Source organism: Vespa mandarinia, chromosome 10 (genome assembly GCF_050613455.1).
Source record: "Vespa mandarinia isolate Hongniang chromosome 10, ASM5061345v1, whole genome shotgun sequence".
Classification (NCBI taxonomy): domain Eukaryota; kingdom Metazoa; phylum Arthropoda; class Insecta; order Hymenoptera; family Vespidae; genus Vespa; species Vespa mandarinia.
The window spans coordinates 302,501-322,553 of record NC_140819.1 but is presented as its reverse complement, the minus strand read 5'-3'; the positions used below and the strand labels follow the sequence as shown (position 1 = coordinate 322,553).

At 32.2% G+C, this 20,053-nt stretch overlaps 1 protein-coding gene across 3 annotated transcripts in view; it reads left to right on the top strand.

Moving 5' to 3' along the window:
- Nucleotides 1-20,053, top strand: part of LOC118444753 (uncharacterized) — a 68,695-nt gene that overhangs the window by 25,410 nt on the left and 23,232 nt on the right. For all 3 annotated transcript variants that reach the window (XM_035873321.2, XM_035873322.2, XM_035873323.2), the window contains exon 3: nt 10,897-11,027. In XM_035873321.2, the coding sequence (XP_035729214.2) occupies nt 10,897-11,027 (131 nt within the window). The remainder of the gene's footprint in view (nt 1-10,896; nt 11,028-20,053) is intronic.

The window sequence follows — 20,053 nt, the reverse complement described above, 5'->3', positions numbered from 1 at the left end:
TTCATAGAAACAGAAAAGATATTTATTAATATTAAAATTTATTATATAATACGATCGAGAATAGTTTTATTAATGCTCTGGTTTAATTTATTTTTCGAAAAGTATATATCTCTAGTTTTCTTGAAACCAAAAAAGATATATTAATTTCGACATTAATAAAGTACGATCATAAATAAAGTTTTATTATTACCTGAAAAATGTAATGATCAATTTATCGTTGGACGATCTTTTTCTCTGCATAGAAATAAGATAAAAGAATTAGGAGAAGATGACTATATGAAAAATGCGGCTTTTCAAATTTCCCACTTTATTTCATTTGCTTATCGAATATTCAATTTTCTTTTTAAACACATATCAGAGTCGGTTAAGTGTAAGTTGAAAAAGAAAGAGAAAGAGAGAAAGCGAGAGAGAGAGAGAGAGAAAGAGAGAGAAAGAGAGAGAAAGAGAAAGAAAGATAGAGAGAGAGAGAAAAAGAAAGAGAGACAGAAGAAGAGAAATAGAAAAAGAGAGATAAAAAACTACGCGTGATATATTATACGCTGCTTAGACACGTCCGAAATGATTTATTCATTCCCTGTACCCGCGAAAAAACTTATACATAGAAACAAGTACTCAATGTGATTTCTTTACATTTATGAAGAACTTTAATTACATTCGTCGTTATATAAAAATCATTAAAATTCACCCACAGGTTACCGTTTCTCTGACTTATAAACGATCTGTGAAATTATAAATTTTACTATAAATGTCAGCGAGTCGAAAAATGATAAGAAGAAATTACACAAACGAAATTGTCTTTATGACTTTCTTTTTGAAATGTAATTTAGCAATAAATCATTAAGAAGTCTCCGATTTTTCAATACAAATCTAAAAGCAGTACTTCTACGTTAACGATTATTAATTTGACGGTTATAAATTCAACCGCGAATTTCTTGACCATTATACTCACAGATCAAATCCTTTTACGATTTCTTTGCAAATTCATGAAACGGCACGATCTCCGAATTCCTTTATTGACTGTAGTCACTTTATTATCGAGAAAAATTATTATAATTTCTTCGTTAATCCCAGGTAATTCGATTATTATCATTTATTTTCAAATGAAACAAAAATGTTTACATCTTAGATTTAAAGTTTTTATAGAATTCTTTCCTTTTTCTACTTTTCGTATTTTATACTTTTTCATATATCTTTTTCTTTATTATATATTTTTTTAATTCATATATCTTTTTCTTTATTACCTCTTTCGTAAAATCATCATTATAAATCTAACCAATAAAAGTTTTAGTTCTTCGTTATATTCGAGATTAACGATAGAATGGATGACTTTCGAATCCCTTTCTTGACGTCACTTTACCATCGAGAAAAATTATTATATTATATTTCTTTCTTAATTCCATGGAATTCGATTATTACAATTTATTTTTAAATGAAATAAAAATATTTCGATCTTAAATTTAATGTTCTGAAAGAATTCTTTTTTTCTTTTCGCATTTAATATTCTTTTCGTTCATTTCTTTGTAAAACTATAATTATAAATCTAACCAGTAAGAGTTTTAGTTCTCTGTTATATCCGAAATTAACGGTAAAATAAATGTATCTAGTGAATTCTTCCTCTTTTTCTCTTCTGTATGAACTAGAAGGCTTGCTATCAGGGAAAAGCCCTAGCCCAAAAGCCGCACATTGTCGTTCGTCAGTGGAAGAGCAAATGAGATGACTGGACGTGAGGTTTTGTGCGGACAAATTCAAGCCGTAGTCTAGAACCGACCATAGTGAGCGCAGAGTGCATTCACTATTCACTTATCTGGGTCAGTTTGCCCAAGCCAACTGAGGTCTCAACCCTCTTCGACTCATCCGGCCAAGCCCTTCTCAACCCCTTAAACTGGACCCTCTTTATTCTCTTTTATATATATATATATATATATATATATATATATATATATCTTTCTTTTTAATACACGACAATAGCTAGTTATCTTAACGATGTTTTTTATTTGCTATTAAAAAAACATCGTCAAAGCAAACTTTCGCTCGATCGTCTTGTGTCTGCCAAGTTTTTAAATTTGGTCATCCGGAGTGACGAAGAATGAAATAAATCCATGATTTGAATCTTTCAAAAAATCTTTCTTTCGTTAGTCCGAAATAATACTTTTTAAAAGAAATTTTTTTCCTTCTGTTTTTCTTTTTTTTTTAAATTCCCATAGTCGTCAAGATCTATTTAAAGAAGAAAAGAAAAAATAATTCTTATCTCTTAGATAATTGTATCGTACTCAAACGTCCTTGATCTTGATTAATTCATCAGTAGAACGATGCAAGTGGATAGAGATGATAGAGAGTAACTTGTATCGCGATACGAAATAAGCTCTTCCTCAACGAGCTTGTTACGGTTTGTATTATCATCACCGGCAGCTTCAGATCCTTCAAATCCGTTTAGTTTCGAAATATTCGGAATACTCTTATCGTCCTTACAGACACGAACAATGGATTCTGAGAGCTGAAGCAGAGGTGCCCGATAACGTCGAATTCCATGCTTAGATGGATGCCGAGTCTATGGTTTATTTGCTAATGCTGCTGTTGAAGTCAATCACATATACACGTGAATCTGATTGCTTGTATACATATACCTATACATGTACTATATAGATATATTTTCGTCTATGTGTGCGCGTGCGTACAGAGACGATTCTAGCCAGTCGCATAGCACCATGTAACCACAATGACCGCTATGCAGTGACGCTATGTTATCTCGCTATGTCGAGGACCAAGATGCGCTCACGTGCGCGCACAATGCGAGGAAGCAGCTGCGTATTTTACTTGCGTTCTTGCGCAATGTACTCCGATATATACTTAGATATATATATATATATATATATATTATATATATATATCATGATAATATATGTATACATATATATATATATATATCACGACAGCAAGCACGCGCGTATGCCGTTTCAATAATTCACCATCATTGACACTTACGATTTTATTATGATTTTATTTCGTTCCACAATTATTATTATCATTATTATGAGTATTATTATCAAAACATTGATTGGTGAGCCAATTTTATATAAATCGGTAAATCCATACTCATATTCGTATGCATACACACAGAGAGAATATTGTGTTATGATATTTTATAAAACGAAGATATACGAAAATTAGATATCATATTTTTATTTATCGAGTCTACAACTTATTACGGTTTATCGTGATTACATTGTCGTATTGTAAAACTTATAAAAAAAGAAAAGTTTTAGTTAAATTTAAAAGTCATGCAGTTTGTATTTCGTTATTCTTTGATGATAAACCAAAAGTTACAAGTGGATGTATTAATAACGACGAACTATTCAGACATGATTCCGCTGGAGTGAAGAAGAGAGAGAGAGAGAGAGAGAGAGAGAGAGAGAGAGAGAGACAGAGAGAGATAGAGAGAGAGAGAGACAGAGAGAGATAAGAGAGAGAGATAAGAATAGAATGTCGAACGAGCCCACTTTGTATTTACGCGAGAAGAGGACAGTCGACCCTATCTGAGGAAGATGATGTCATGGGATATTGAAGTGGTAACTAGTATTCACATGTACACATGCGCAAACACATGCACATTGCTCTCGAGAAAAAAGGAGAAGTCGAGATCGAGATTAGTCACGAAGTAGGCCTTAAGGCAGCTCTTTCTTCTTCTTTATCTCTTATTTTTTCTTTTTCTTCTTCGTCTTCTTCGTCTCTTATTTTTTCTTCTTCGTCTTCGTCTTCATCTTTTTCTCCTTCTTCTTCGTCTTCGTCTTTTTCTTCTTTTTCTTCATCTTCGTCGTTGTCGTCATTTTCATCTTCGTTTTTCTTCTTTTCTTTTTTCTTTTTTTTCTTGATTCACCTTCTCCATTTTCCTATCGTAGTCTCTCGTTGTCTCTTTATTCCTTAAAAATTCTCTCCATACAAGCCACCATGGCACTCCACCTACCTATGTGCGTATTCTCCTTCGAGGGCTCTTTAGAGCGTCTGCTCGAGTGCTTAGCCAGCTAATTATCTATCTGGACTTATTACTTTGCCTTCTCTCTTCCCTTTTATTCGTCCTCTTACTATCTTATCAAGGTACATCGAAAACTATACAAGAAGAAAGGCTAAAAACTAGACCGAACGTTCAAGCATTCTAATTTTGTCGGTTATATTTTTCGAGTGGAATAAAAAAAAGAACAAAGAAAGAAAAAAGGAAAGGAAATATAGCAGAAAATATATCGCCAACTTTATGATATAAAAATATTATATTAATATATTTCCATCTCTTTTCTATTTCTCATTTGATATAGTTTTCTTACATTATTATCATCATCATCATCATCATCATCATCGTCATTATTATCATTCAAATACTCTTTCAACTACTTCTTTATCTCTCTTTTAGTCTTTCAAGGTCATCGATAAAACCGACACACACACACACACAGATACTAACGTTGAAACTTCGTTTTTCTCTTTCGAAACTTCCACATCGCACAGCTTCGCGAATTCGTTTGCTGCACGTCGATATCTTCGTTTTCTCTAGTAAACTCGAGTACGCTGAGTTTCCAGAGTCTTTTAGAAGGATGCAATAAAAGCGAAACAATGTTGCAACGCTAAGCATCAGTTAAGTGTCCGCCTTAACTATTAAGCGCTTACCGCAAAGCCACATTCAATCTTAGAACGGGAAATTGGCCTCATTATTTTAACATTCGTCTAATCCAAGAGTATTGAAAGAAACGGGTATATTTATCTCATACGTACATATGTATAAATATTTATAATTATTAGATGTTTAGAGACAAAAAGGATAAATTTTTATTTTATTTCTTTTTCTCTCTCTTTCTCTCCTATTTTATTACTCGTAGAACTTCGAGGATCTTTTTGCGAAAACGGAGACGATAATTTGACGTTTTTATGGAAGCTTGCCAATTACAGATTTATCGTGAAGAAATTTATGTAAGAACTAGCCACTTTATGGTTTATATTAGGTAGGTTTTTTATCTGTTCAACAATAAGGTCAAACTATTCATGAAACCGTCTTGTAAAACAATGTAATTACTTCTATACGAATTACTATAATATATCTTCGGTTTCATCCGAACTTCATTCAACTACTTCTCTATCTTACTCGACACATCCGTTTTTTGATTTTCCGAGCAAAGAGAATGGAAAGATATTGATAGATTGGTAGTTGTACTATAGAATGACTAGAGACTATAGAACTCGATCTAAACGACGAATCTTACTAGTTCGAGGTCGAAGAAAAAAGTTTCTCCCGTGTATTTGGTTCCTTCTTCGCAAGCACCAAATTTACTCTGTCGTGATATCGTTCGTCTAATATAGCGTTCCAATATTTGTTCGATATCGAAGTATTAGGGCGTATAATTTTTTCGATTGATATTCGAAACGAATGTTCATATATAAAAATGTCGCATTGAAATTGTTCAAATTCGAAAATATCAGAGAAGAATATTCTATAAAAATGAGAACAATTCGAAAAATTACTTTCATGATATTACATTTGTTCGATTATATGATAATCGAAGTCTTTTATGTTTTTATTCTCAAAAAATTGATCTCGTTAGACTCGTCGGTCTTTTGTCTTTTTATAAATACCAGAAAGAAGTTATCGAAAATATTTTCTATTTTATATATATATATATATATATATATATATATATATATTTCTTCCTATTATATATATATATTTTTTTTTACTTTATATATATATATATATATATGTATAAATAAATATATACATATATTTATTTATTAATATAGAAAAATGAGAAATAAAAAAATCAATAAATACGAGGGATAAAATACGAGGAGTAAAATCATAGAATTTTCCGTAACATCTTGTGGAAATTACTTAGAAAATGCTTTCAATCTCTTACCTAGGGAAATACTATGCCGTGGAAGCGTAACAGGAATACATTTAACGGTGAACCACTTTTCCTCTTTTCTCTACTCCTTTCTCCCATCTCTCTTTATCTCATACGATTTTACGATACAGTAGGGATTTTCCATCTTGACAACGTTGCTACCTTCGCTAACGAAATTCCCGTGGCGTCGTTGCTACTTAGATTCCACCGAATAGAATCCATGGGCTTCGAGATTCTTTGGAGTTTCCATCCAAGAATTCGAGGACACGATCCTGACCGATCAATGTCGTCGTTATAACCCCTGTTCCTCGCTTTTCGCTATTGCGTCGAGTTCATTTAACAAAGCGACATCTCTGAACTGTGTTCATTAGAACTGAACATTATGTTTTTGACAGACTTGACAAACTAAACGTTCACGAACTACGACAAGTTATACGCTCACTAATAACTTGTAAAACAATATTGTCTTTACCTAATATTTTGCGGAATTTATATTGACATTAATTAATAACGTACAAACATGTCTCAGCTGTTTTTAACTTTTACATAGGGTAGTTATAATCATTGGACCGAATTCTTTGCTTTGATCTTTATTTGAAGTTTTTTAATTGTAAGTTTATTTAATCTTTTAAACATGCACGATCTATCGAAGTCTAACTTCCTATGAACGACATATCTGCAAGGGTGTATGCACTTTTATTTTATTTTATTTTTTTTTCAACGTAAAGTCCTCTATTTTATATTTATTGTAAGAGATCTTATAAGATACATTTTATTTCTTTATGTCATTAAAGGTCAAAAAAGATGATGAAAAAGAAATAATTTTCGCTTTTGATCCTTCAGGCGTTGTGTACTATGTACTTTATTCGAGGAGTAGCTCTCATAAACGGACATTTTTTCCTGTTGTATTATATCAAAAAAGAAATATCATTTATTGAAATCTTCTCTTTTTCTAACTTTCCAATGCACATCAGTCTGTTTACTATCCTCGAAGTTACTATCCACGTGTCATGCATTTTCCATTCGTTTTCTATATCCAGACTTCGTTTTCCGACTTTTCTCTTTCTCTCTTTCTCTCTCTCTCTCTCCTCTGTCTATTTCTTTCTCTTTCCTACTCTTTCAACGTATCTTCGTAACTATAAGAAAACATGCTACGAGCAAGCCTCCAATGCTTACCCTATACTTTTCCCTGTTTGAACATAAATTTCAGTCTCCTCCTTCGCATTTATGGTCCCACGGAATAGTAAAACTCGAAACGGTAAAAACATCAGAGACCTAGAATTGTGCTAAGAATGTCAATAAAACAGCGGAAAGTATAGTTTTCAATTTTTTCCTTGCATTTATTTCTTCTTTTTTCTTTTATCATCTTTAGTAAATCTTCCTCAATAATACCTCTAAAAGTATATGGCACATGACATTGGATTATTTTAATTAAACGTGTCGTAGCGAAACGAATGAGAAAACCTTTTGACAAACAATAAGTACCGTTTATATATCTAAGTATTTTCTATTATAGAAAGATCACTCGTGTAACTCGACAAGACGCAGTAATAACTTGTACACGTTTGGGACTTACAGTTAACATTGGAGATATTTTTCTGCTCGCTTCATCAAACAAGGAAGGAAAAATATATAGAATATGTCTCTGAAGTGTGATGGATATCTAAAGCGTCTACAACGATTGGTGATACAAGAGAGAAATAGAGAGAGAAATAGAGAGAGAAATAGAGAGAGAAATAGAGAGAGAGAGAGAGAGAAAGATAGAGAGAGAAGAAAAAGAAGAAAAGAAATAACTACGCCAGACAAAAAAGACCGAGCGCGGTGATGGGTTAATGAAAATTACCCGAAATTCTTTTCAACATAGATAATTAATTAATTTCTTATTCCAAATACGGAAGCCCCTCTGGAACTGCGGAATTCACTAAAAATTTCTTTTCTTTTCTGTCACCGTCGCACGGCAAAGTGAAAATCACGCATTTTCGATTTAATTTGAGTAGTCCCCGAGATTTCAACTCTATCGAACTTTTCCGTATCAGCGTATTTAAAAGCTCCCACATCTAATTACACGGGCAAAGTTTCAGCTTCAGCCGACCGCCGAGTCCGACATTCGACATATAGAGAAATACATAGGTGCAAAAAATCAATAGGCACTTCTCTATACGTATGGACACATACACACACGCATACACAGAGACTTATATCGAATTCGCAGCTCGCTCGTTACCATCGTATTCGAGTTTTACATTTAAACCGCGAGAATGCTGCTTTTAAAGAATTTAAAACGCGCGCGCGGCGTGAATAAAACCAGAAACGTCAAACCTCTATATCGATCGAACCTAGCCATCTCTAACGGTCCTGGCATGCTTCTATCTCTTTCTCTCTCTTCTCTCTCTTTTTCTCTCTTTCTCTCTCTCTCCTTCTCTCTCTCTTTCTCTATCTATCCATCTATCTATCTACATCTTCTATATCTACTTTCTATCTACTTTCTCTATCTATCTATCTACTTTCTTTCTCTTTCTCTTTCTTTTTGCTTTTCTCCAACGTCGAGCTTTATAAATCCAGCTTGTGCGAAGACTCGAGCTTTTTTACTCCCACTTGGTGCATTCTTCGTCGACGTCGAGAGGGAAAAAAGAAGAGTTGAGTGTAAGGAATAGAAACCTGTGGGAAAATAGTAGAAAAGGAAAAATAACGTAAGAAGATATCCTTAGAAATAAATTCTTTTTCTTTTTCTTTTGTTTTCCTTTCCTTTTTTTTCTTCTTTATTTTTTTAATTTTTATCTTTCCCTTTTTCCACCATCATCGTAAATATAATTCCAAAGTTTTTACAACGATATAATAACTTTTCTTCGGGATATCGAGGCAACCCTCGCTCACGAGTTACGACTCTTTTACTCTACTACGAATTTTCCAGGAGTTTGGATGGGTGGTTAAGGGTGGCAAGGAAACGAGAAATGCAAACCTTTTACATTAGCCGATATTTCTTGCTCGAAGGCAGCTTCGTCCAAACCTTCAACAATCCTCTCTCTTTCTCTCTCTCTCTTTCTCTTCTCCTCCTTCTCGTTTTAATGTTTCTCAACTCATGTAATAGTTTGATTTGGTTACGAGACGAGGTTGTCGCTAATCGGAAAGTTTTCACTTTTAGCCGTTGGGATCTACCATGGCCGCTGAAAACGACGAAGAATTTGCTTGTGGCTTTATGTTTCGAGAAAGACACCAACCCTCTCTCTCTCTTTCTCTCCCTCTCTCTTTGTCGCTTTCGTTCTCGCTCTTTGTCTTTTTACTTTCAACACCCATTCACATCTTCTCGAGGGATATCGAAGTTTAAATTGTTTTCGAAATGTCCTCTTTACCAAGGCACAAGGCTCTTTGTCATGAGGACAAACCGGTCGAGACGTTCTATTTGATATTCTTTTTATCCTTTCTTGCGAAAGAACGAAATATTTCCATGATCGCTTTTCAAATACCGAACGTAGCTATATGTTGAAACTATATTATTATATTTAATGCAATAGTTCATAATACGAATAGCTTTTACGTTTGATATTAAATTATAAAGATCATTTTATATGTTTAGCTAATAGGATAGATTATTCAATAACTAATATTGCATTAAAATATCGATGGAATTCGTTAGGTTTGATGAAATAGATGATTTATAAAATATCATGATTAATATGCTATTATATCGAAGAGCATGAGAAAAATAAAGGAATGAAATTACAAATACATAATAATTTTTGATGATAATCGTTTCGTTAAGAAAAAAACAAATAATAAAAAAAGAAAAAGAAAATTAATAAATACAAAAAATCATTTTCGGATTTTCGTTGAAAAAGAATTATTAATTAAGTCTACTTTCTCGTGTCAATTAAAATTCGACAAGTAAAATAATTCTCTTTTCGAATTGTTAAAGGATTTAATTCGACGAAACGGAGAGAGATAGTCGACTATAAAACTTTTTGAAGATCAAGCTGACTACTTATCTCTGCTTTCGGTAATGCGCGCAGCCGCGTGCATGCATACCATCGTGGTTGAAACATTCGAACGAGCGTATACGCGAGCGCAGAACGAGTTCGGAACGAGTTCAGAATGAGTTCAAAACGAGCCGCGGGATGAGCTCGTGGAATGAGTTTGGAAAAGGTTTTCTCAAACCAGAGGAAAACTGCCAACTTAAACGTCAAAGTTTCGTCCGTTCGTTCGAATTTACGAGAATAATTAAGAGTTACTTTTCTCTTTCTCTCTCTCTCTCTCTCTCTCTCTCTCTATAGATATATATATATATATATATATATATATATATATATATATATATCTTTTTCTCAATCAGAATGACAAGTCGATTTTCCTATTGGATTCTTTCATCAATTAGAAAATGAATCGACTGAAATGTTTATAAGAATATATTGCGTAAAAATCGATATACTTTTATAAAAATCGACTCGATTTTCGTGGAATCTTTTTTACTGGTCCTTTTAAACGAAAGCGTCGCTTTGAGATAATGAAATTCCTCTTGAGGGACGCCTTAAACATCGATATTCTCGTTGATGTTGATTGAATGAATAACGAAACGTTTGATATCGCAATCGACTTTCAAGTTAATTTGAAATCAATTCGAAAAGGAAAGAACGTATTTTAACCTTATCTATTATCTATTTAATCGAACTTGATCTTGATGTTTTCAACGATGTATTCTTTCCCTTTGTCTCTTTCTCTCGAATTAAAAAAAATAAGAAAGTTTAATGGGTCACAGAATGCTTTCTCAATGATCGAAAAGTAGTGCTGGGGATGATTCGAACTGATATTAATAAAAAAGTTATGATCCATAAGTTAGAACGAGATTTTTGTTTTTGTTTTTGTTTTCTTTTAAATCTGGACGTTTTCGTATGCTGAAGTTCAATGTCTAAATTTCGAGAATTTTAACTATTATATATATATATATATATAATAAAAAATCATGATTTGATCGTAAACGCACACTCTGACAATTTTTTTCTCTTTTATTATCTTTCAGGTGTCGCACAGGGTATCAGATGTTATAAATGTGGGCAATACAACGAGGGAGTTGGAAGTATCACGCCTTGCATTAATTTTACTGCTCAAATGGGTTTGAAGGACTGTCCACCGACTTCTGAATGGTGCATCGTAAGTTGAACGTTTCATTAATTAAGCAATAATTAGAGTAGAGATTTACTAATACTGCGATAATACGATTTAGATGATACAAGAAGTATCGATTTAATTTTTTATATTTATCGTGGATAAATATAATATTATTTTTCCTTTACATTTCTCGTTTTTTATTTATTTGCTATATTTAATATTATTCCATTTATATTCAACAATAAGAAAAAGTTTGACGAGGTACAACTTAAGTGACTCTGTCTTACGATATTACATTATTATCAAAAAGAAAACTACAATTCTCTTTGAAAATGTGTAATGTTACTGTGTAAAGATATATTGAGTAAAACATCGAACGTTAAACTCATTTTAAAAGTCTAACTCGAAACTCGTCTTTGGCATTCGAATGATAGCACTTTCTACTTAACATTTTTATTTGCGAATAAACGTGCGGCCTCCTAGCTCGGCACACTTCTCGCACTTCTCGCGTTTTCTTTCGCCACGGTAAATGGATCGCAACAGGTCGCGAGAGGTGAATGCCAATAGAATGAAAAAAAGCGTTACTAAACCGTTAATCAGACTTCGAAGCAAAAAACGCAATGGTTCTCGTTTTTTCCTTTTTCTTCTTTTTTTTTTTAATTCTTTAACGTTACTTAACAATTCGATTTTCTTTCGACGTTAGTTCGTCTTATTATATTTCTTCGCATCTTTTTCGGAATTTTATCCGTCTGACCAGTCTAATAACTTTGAAATGTCATATCGAATTTCTCAAAGCACTTCTACGAACAGATACATAGGTACATATATGGTACAGTTCTAAGTTAGAAACGGAGAAAAACGCGAGAACATTCTATGAGAAATACCTTCATCATTTCCCATCGCTTCCCTTCTGTCGATCTTGCATTAGCCTTTGACATTTAATGTCAAAAACTTTTGAATTGGATCGTAGTTCGTATATATTTTCGAACTATTTCTCTCTCTCTCTCTCTCTCTCTCTCTTTCTCTTTCTTTCTCTCACCCTTGTCACTATATATATAGCTAGGTAGCCTCCCTTATATCGCTTTCCTTTTATCACCTTTTGATCTGGACTCCTGAGAGATTTTTAAAATCGATCACGATTCTTATATCTCTCGTAAAGTGGCATATATACATATATGTATACATATATACATAAATACATACATCAAAGGCACGATGTTAGCGATTAGATAATATATCTTTCGTATTCTCTTTTTTATACTTCTCCTATTTCCTTCATCAGTTATCTCAGATGTAGATATATTGAGTATAAAAAGTATTCGTACAGCAATAAATTTGAACAGAAATTTTATAGAACTTTGTTTATTACAAAAAAATGTTAACAAAAATATATATACATATTCTTAGACATTTCTATTTTTAATAACGAATATTATTAAAAAATAATTATTTATTTGTATTTATTATGAAAATATGAAATTTTCAAAAATTAGCAGAAAATGTATTCGTTCATTTTTACGTTTACAACAAAAATTATACATTTTAATATATAAACGTAATGAAAAAACAATTTATTTGCAATTTTAGTATCTAATGGAATTTTCTTCTCCGGAAAGTTCGTGCTGATTTTTGTAGGTGGTGTAAAGACAAAATCACTTTAAACCTTTGTGGTATCGAATTTACTAAATTTCTGGTTTTAGTACTAGAAATTTTATTTCACTTTTCTAAGAGTGCATTTTTTAAATCTTTCTTTAAAGAAATGTGATGGTTACGAAATTTTTCTTCGAGATAACTCCGTAAGTGTTCTATAATGTTTAAGCCTGGAGACTGCGGGAGAATTTTTAATTGATTTGATACATTATACAGAATCGCGTATTGTAAGCATTATGCTTTGGATCATTATCTTATAAAAACACATAATTGTCCTATAATTGAATTTTATTTGCACTAACCTGAAGATGTTGTTTTAAAATATTAATATACAATTTATGGTTCATGATATCATCGATAAAATAGAGAGATTCGACCCCGTTTGCATTCATGCAACCCCAAACTGTGACCGAGTCTTCTCCATGCTTTACGGATGCCTACAAATTGTTTTTCTCATATACGGTATTTTTTTTCTTTATACAGTACATCGACTCAAATATGTTAAATTTACTTTCATTAATAAATATAACACGATTCCTGTACTCCATAGGAACATCAATATACTCTTTCGCAAATTCTGATCGTTTCTTTCTATTAGCTTCATTTATGAAATATTTTCTACGGTCTTTTCTGCCATGGTATCCTGGAGCTCGTAAAAAATTATGCATTATACTATTGTACATATTAATATTAAAATTATTTTTAAATTTAACAGCGATGTTTACTGCATTTATCTTTAAATTTTATTTTTCAAATTATCCATCGGCCAGTGTACTTATTTATTTTACGTTTATGTTCGTTTCATGGATTATTTTTTTAAAGTTTTTCAGCTATATTTCCTGTCAATGAAATCCTTGAATCGTGGACTGTGATCTATTTATAATTTTAGAAATTTCACTTAGTATTTTGCACTTATTATATAAATCTATAATAATAATTTTACTTTCTTCTTCAGTGGTTTCTTTACCTTTTTGTCCTATTTTACGATTATCACTGTTGATTATATATGAATTTAGTACACTATCTGTTTTGACAATATCTCCAGATATACTGATCCTAAATATATTGATATAAGATGTATTATCTAGTATTTATCCTATGTATAATGTCACGAATCAAGGATTGTACGAGTACATATTACATGTATAATTTCTGAAAATTTGTTAATATTTTCATAAAAAATATAAATAAATAATTATTTTTTAATAATATTCATTTTAGATATTTCTAAGAATATATATATATATATTTTTATTAACATTTTTTTGTAATAAGCAAAGTTCTACAAAGTTTTTGTTCAAATTGATTGCTGTACGAATATTTTTTACACTCACTGTAGGTATATTCAATTTTGAATTCTACATAATTTTAAACGTGTAAATATGAATCACGGGTAGAAGAGAGAAGTTCTTCCTTCCCTCGAGGGAAATGAAAAATGAAGGGAGAAGTACGAATTCGCGAACTTTCGCGGATATAAACCTGAAATTTACTTCGAATTTCCCGGCTTCTTTTCGCTAAGAAAAGTAATCTAGCTTATTAAATCCTTTGATCCCATTCTCTCTTTCTCTCCTTCTCACTCTCTATTTCATTTTCCTTTTTTCTTTTTTGATGTAAATACGACTTTTAATGGAAAGATCGTTTGAAAATAAAAACTTGAGAATAATAATAGAAATCCGATCAATTCCTAGCTTAGAAATGTATGAACGTTGTTAATTGATGTATTGACCGCTTAGAAATCGATCGTTTTTTGGAAAAACTTTACTTCTCGAATGAAAGTTTACTATTCGATTGACCAAACTTCTTATGTAATTACCTTAACTTATTTTTTATAATTATACCAATAATAATAAACAGTAGTTCAGAAAAAAGAAATAGGTATTTTGGTTCATGTATTTTATTTATGCATTCAATTTCTTTCTTTCTTTCTCTTTAACAGAGAGAGAGAAAGAGAAAGAGAGAGAGAAAGAGAGAGAGAGAGAGAGAGAAAGAGAGAGAGAAAGAAAATGTGGGAGAGAGAGAGGAAAGAAAAATATTAAAATAGGACCTTTCTTCTTCAATTCATATAAATAATATCATTCTAATGTAAATAACGTCGTTTATACTTCATTATATCGTAGCAAGTGCGCAAAGTAACTCCCTCTCTTTTTTCTATATAATATAATAGCGAGTTCTTTCTTCGAAGGAACGAAGAAAAGAGATAGCGGTTAAGAAAATAATTTATGATTTGCTATTTTATGAGAGAGAGAGAGAGAAATGAATTTCAAATTCGCTTTTTCTCTTCCCCTCTTTCTTTATTTTTCATCGAAGGATGATAAAAGAAAGACAAAAAGAAAAGAAAAAAGAGAAAGAAAGATCGAAACGGAGAATGATTGAAGTCGAAAATCGCTCATCCTTCTGCCAGACATTTCACCATCTATTTTTTTCTTTTCCTTCCGCAGAACGTCGAATTTATCCCCCACTTACTCGAACTCTCATCTCATCCTCTCTTTTCTCCATTTCAAGAAGGCTGAAAGTGGAAGATATCGAGGAAACTCATTCGACAAACCAGCGTAGAATAATAAAAAGGTCTCGAAGGAGCAGGAAATGGGCCGGATATCGGGATCAGTAGTCTTCCACGCTATTGGTCAGCCTTACTCAGCTTGCTAGATAAGGAAGATTGCTGCTTTTAAAGTCATTACTTACGTATATATATATACGTATACGTATATATGTACATATCTCTAAGTAAAATTACTTTCGTTATTTTTTGCAAAATGTTTTAACAAAAAACCTTTTCAATCTATATACATATATAACACAATCTTTCATATCTTTTTTATTAAGAACATATGCGATTAAAATTCGAATAGATAAATCCATATTTTTGATCTCAAAATTAATTGTAATTTACTCTTTCGGAAGTTTTTAATCTTGTCTAGGTATATTCGCATTCAGAACAAGACGAACAAACAATTCCCAAAAGCGATAGGATGCCTCGAGCGAAGGTGCATTCGCGTTAATACAGTGACTGCATTATTATGTATGTTCGCATTGCATCCTTGTCTCTATGCAATGCACCATCGGGTATTTCGGTTTGCCCTTCAAATTAGTGCCATGCGCAGATATCAGACAGGTATTAATTAACATTTAGCTGCGGTTACCGGCCACGGCAGATACCGATTAAGCTTTCCAACCTTCCCTAAATGTGAATACATACGTAAGTACATGTATATGTGAATAATAGTGTCAAGCATTCTCCCCGTTAACTCTCGTTTTAGTTACGAGATTATCTCACTCTAATCTTTCCTCTATAAATAATCAAATTTTGTATCGTTTTCATTCAACATCTAACATAAGTTATGTATATATATATATACGTTGACAGTGCTCGTAAACAAAATTTTTTTACAAATTTATTAAGCCTTTTTTCATTCAAAAAGCTTTCTCATTTCTGAGAAACCGATTCGCTAGCCAACTTTATTGCCAATTCAAATTTGGGAATAAATAGCATACGTCTCTATATACCCATAGGAAATTAATTATTGGCACGCGACGCGTCGATATTCATTCGAAATTCGTGGCACGATGTGCAACTAATTTGATTACAAGTCGAATAGCATTCGATCAAGCGACCTCCCTTCCCTAACTTGAGAGATAAGATAGATCATTCTTAATCTTCATCGATCCTTCTGCGTTTTTTCAACGATCACACGATTTTCCTTAGCATGTTTCCTCGTTAATTAATTTTCCAAGTGTAATGTACGAGACATAAGAAGCAATTTATATGATTGAATCCTTAAAGGTTTTCAAAATTTTTTAATGAGAACATTTTCTTAAAAGATTTCATGATTTTTCGTTTCGTAATTATACTAAAAAAAAATGAAAGAAAAGAAAATATTTTAACCCTTTGAAAGGAAGGTTATCACGCTTCTCTATGCATATATGAAAATGTCAGAAGTATTATTGGGTTCGTTTTAAATTAGTTACAATAAACTAGAAAAACGAGATTTTTTTTACTACACTAAAATAATTCAATGCACTGCCAAACTCAGATATCGTCCTATAAAAGTGTAGCAAAAGTAACGATTGACTTTGATAGAAAATTATTTTCCGCATCATTGCAAAAACGCATAAAAACCGCTGATATTTATTGTGTATATATATAGAAAAAATCTTGGATGCTTAACGAGTTAAATGTACAAAATATTTTCGAACAAACAGAACACATACTTTAAAGCAAGTTGTCTTGTCACGATCTTCAATTTACTACGAATATTTATAAAAACGTTTAGTACCTGTATTAATTAGGATGACTTTGATATTTAACAAAGAGTAGAATTTTTATTACTTTTTTTTTACTCTTGCATGATAAATTTAATAAAATTCATTGTAACTAGTTTCAACGTTCATAATAAAAATCGTTGTAATTAGCTTCAACTTTTAAGAATAACGAGTTTGTTTAAATTAATGAAAGTTAACGTGACTGCAATTACTTTATAGCAATCAATCCAATCCTTAATTGATCGCTTTCATCGATTCCAAATAATTTGCGGATGTTACTAAAACCTACACGTAGAAAATAATAGGCTGACTTTTCATTCGAATTGGATACAAGAATCGAAATCGATTGACCACATACCTACAAATATATATATCTATTCTATATCTAACAAGTTAGTGGCTTTTCGACGATGAAAATGACGATTACGATACGTTTTGGAACTGCATAGAGATTACTTCCTGTCTACGACGAGCCGCTTAAACCGCAAAAATTTGATATTTGTCGGTCAATTTTCTGATCCAATCTATGATAAAAAACGATATGTTTTCGTAAACAATTGTTTTTACGAAGAAGAAACGAAAAGACAATTTAAGTCTATGATTTTACAAGATTATTCGAAAGTAAAAATTATATTTACTTTCACTCGTATTTTTAGTTTTCTTAATGCTTTATTTCAAGAACCATATGTTGCAATACAGGTTATTTGACTATAAGAATTCGTTAGATGTTCGCTAAAAATAAAAAACACATTGTTCGTCATTGTTCGTGTCTTAGACATTTTTAGGTATAACCTTAGATCTCTAGACGATACAAACTAAGCAATACACACAAATAATAACAAGTAACTGTTAGATAACAATAAGTACAACAAGACATGTGGCTGTTTAGAGTTAGTTATATACTTACCCATGCTGTCAATTTAGACCGAATGGGATTGTTTAAACGCTCTTAATGAACTATTTAAACACAACCGGCTTACAACCAATCGGAGATCATCCATTTTTGTCTGTGTACTTTATACCAGAAAACTTCTCGTACGAGATCACACTTTCCCTTTCTTTTTTTCCAAATTATTCTAACCGTCTTATCAGATAGTCACTAAGCAAAATTCTCTTGGAACTCATATAGCGCGACTTACTAGTATATTATAATAATCAAATTAATATATTGTTATAACCGTCATACTTTATCCATTCATTAAGTCAACCTCATTTCATAATATATACAAATTAAACCTCGTTTAGATTGATTTCCATTTGAGGATTCGGTGATTGTATTCTTTTGACAACGAATAATTTTTGGGTTAACTATGTCACCGACTGAAACATATATATCTATAAAAATTACACTTATAACGTCCTTAAAGACACGTATCAACAATTTTGAAATAATCATTTTTATCTTATAATATTTATTGCATCGTGAGGGTGCAACTACGAAACTGATTATAGATACGCGTCTCGCATCGGACCAAAGATGATAGTCGATTTATATGGAGAATATCCTCCGTCTCTTCTTTGTTGTCCGAGTTATAGACTCACTGATCGCGATGAATAAGGACGGCGGCACTAGGCTAGGATACAGTTGAAGGCCGTCAGCAAAATATCGCTCGCCGCGTTTCCGCAAATTAATGAGAGAACACGCGTTCTTTTAAAGGATCCTGTAAGATTCGCGAGGTAGATGCGCGATATTAAATATTGAGCGCGTTGAAATTATCACCGTATATTTGATGAAATAAGTCACAATCGTATAAACGAAACACATAAGTGTTTCGTGTAAGTTAGTTGTAGTTAATAGTGTAGTTAATTGTACTGGCTGTTTCTGAATAAGATTTGAAAGCTTAGATATTATGAATCTGAAGATGTAACTTGACTGACTTTTTGGCATTTTTAGAATTATCCACGCAAACTGTAATAAGATTAGGAAAGAGAATAAAAAGGGCGGAGTTGAAGTATAATCTTTGGATAGAAAGGGAAAGAATAAATGCCCATTGATCGAGGATAGTTCATTGGAATGTTTAAACATTCCATGTGTGCCCCTTTGTTCTAGTGATCGTGTAGATTAGAGGATGTCAATGGATATTTCAAAGTTAGGCGTCAGACAGCCCTTGGCTTACCGCGCCTAGTCGTCTACTTTTACTATTTATTTATTGGCCGGCTTGATCAAAATCCAGATACTTTACTAAGAATGCCTAAGCCCAGACAAAGATGGTTATGTGTTTTTCATCTATGCGGTTTGTTAGCTAATATTTAATAGGTTCCCAAGGGAAAATATTTCCAATGGTGATATATGACCCTTAAGAGAAAGTACCATAAACAATTAAGAGACGCACATGTGCGTCAACAATATTCATGTATATCTACTTCGACTCTTTTCTCTATCTCTCTCTTTCTCTTTTTCTCTTTCTCTCTTTTTCTTCTTAAGCCTTGAAAGCTCTTGTCAAAGTAAAAACTATCGTGGAAAACTGGAGAACATTTTCATCCTCTCGAGTCTTGCCGAAACATTTGGATATCGAATGAAATCCTTGCTCGGACGGCATTTTCTTTTCTGGAAATTTTTATATCATCTATGAATTGTTAAACCGTGTAAATGTAACGTATTAAGATGGACGACGCGGAAGTATGTAAAACAATAAGAATTGTTAATTCTGATAATGATATAAGGCACATAACAATAATTGTTTTATTCAGTAAGTAGATTGAAATATATATTATAAATAGATATATATTATATATCTATATATATAATATACGTGTATGTATATGTATATATAATATATATAGTTAGTAGTGTGCGTGTGTATGTATGCGATAAATCTACCGATAATTAGACAAGGGATGGAAGATTTAAGCATTAGTTATCTGTGTGCGAGTGTGTATGAGACAAATCGGTCGACAGTCGAACAGAGCGTGGTCTCTCTTTTGTGAGTTGCGTTGTTTATGAGAGCAAAAAAAGGGCTGAGATATTAAGAGAGTGAGTGAGATGGAAATGCAGCATGAGTAAAGTAGGCAACGAAATAAAGGAAAAAGATAAGAGAGCAATAAAAGTTACCGAATGCATATGCACGAATGTGAGTGCGAATGAGAAAGTCAATGAGGTATATGTGATCGAAAAAGAACAACGGGAAGAAACAGAACGAGGAACAACGACGAAGATC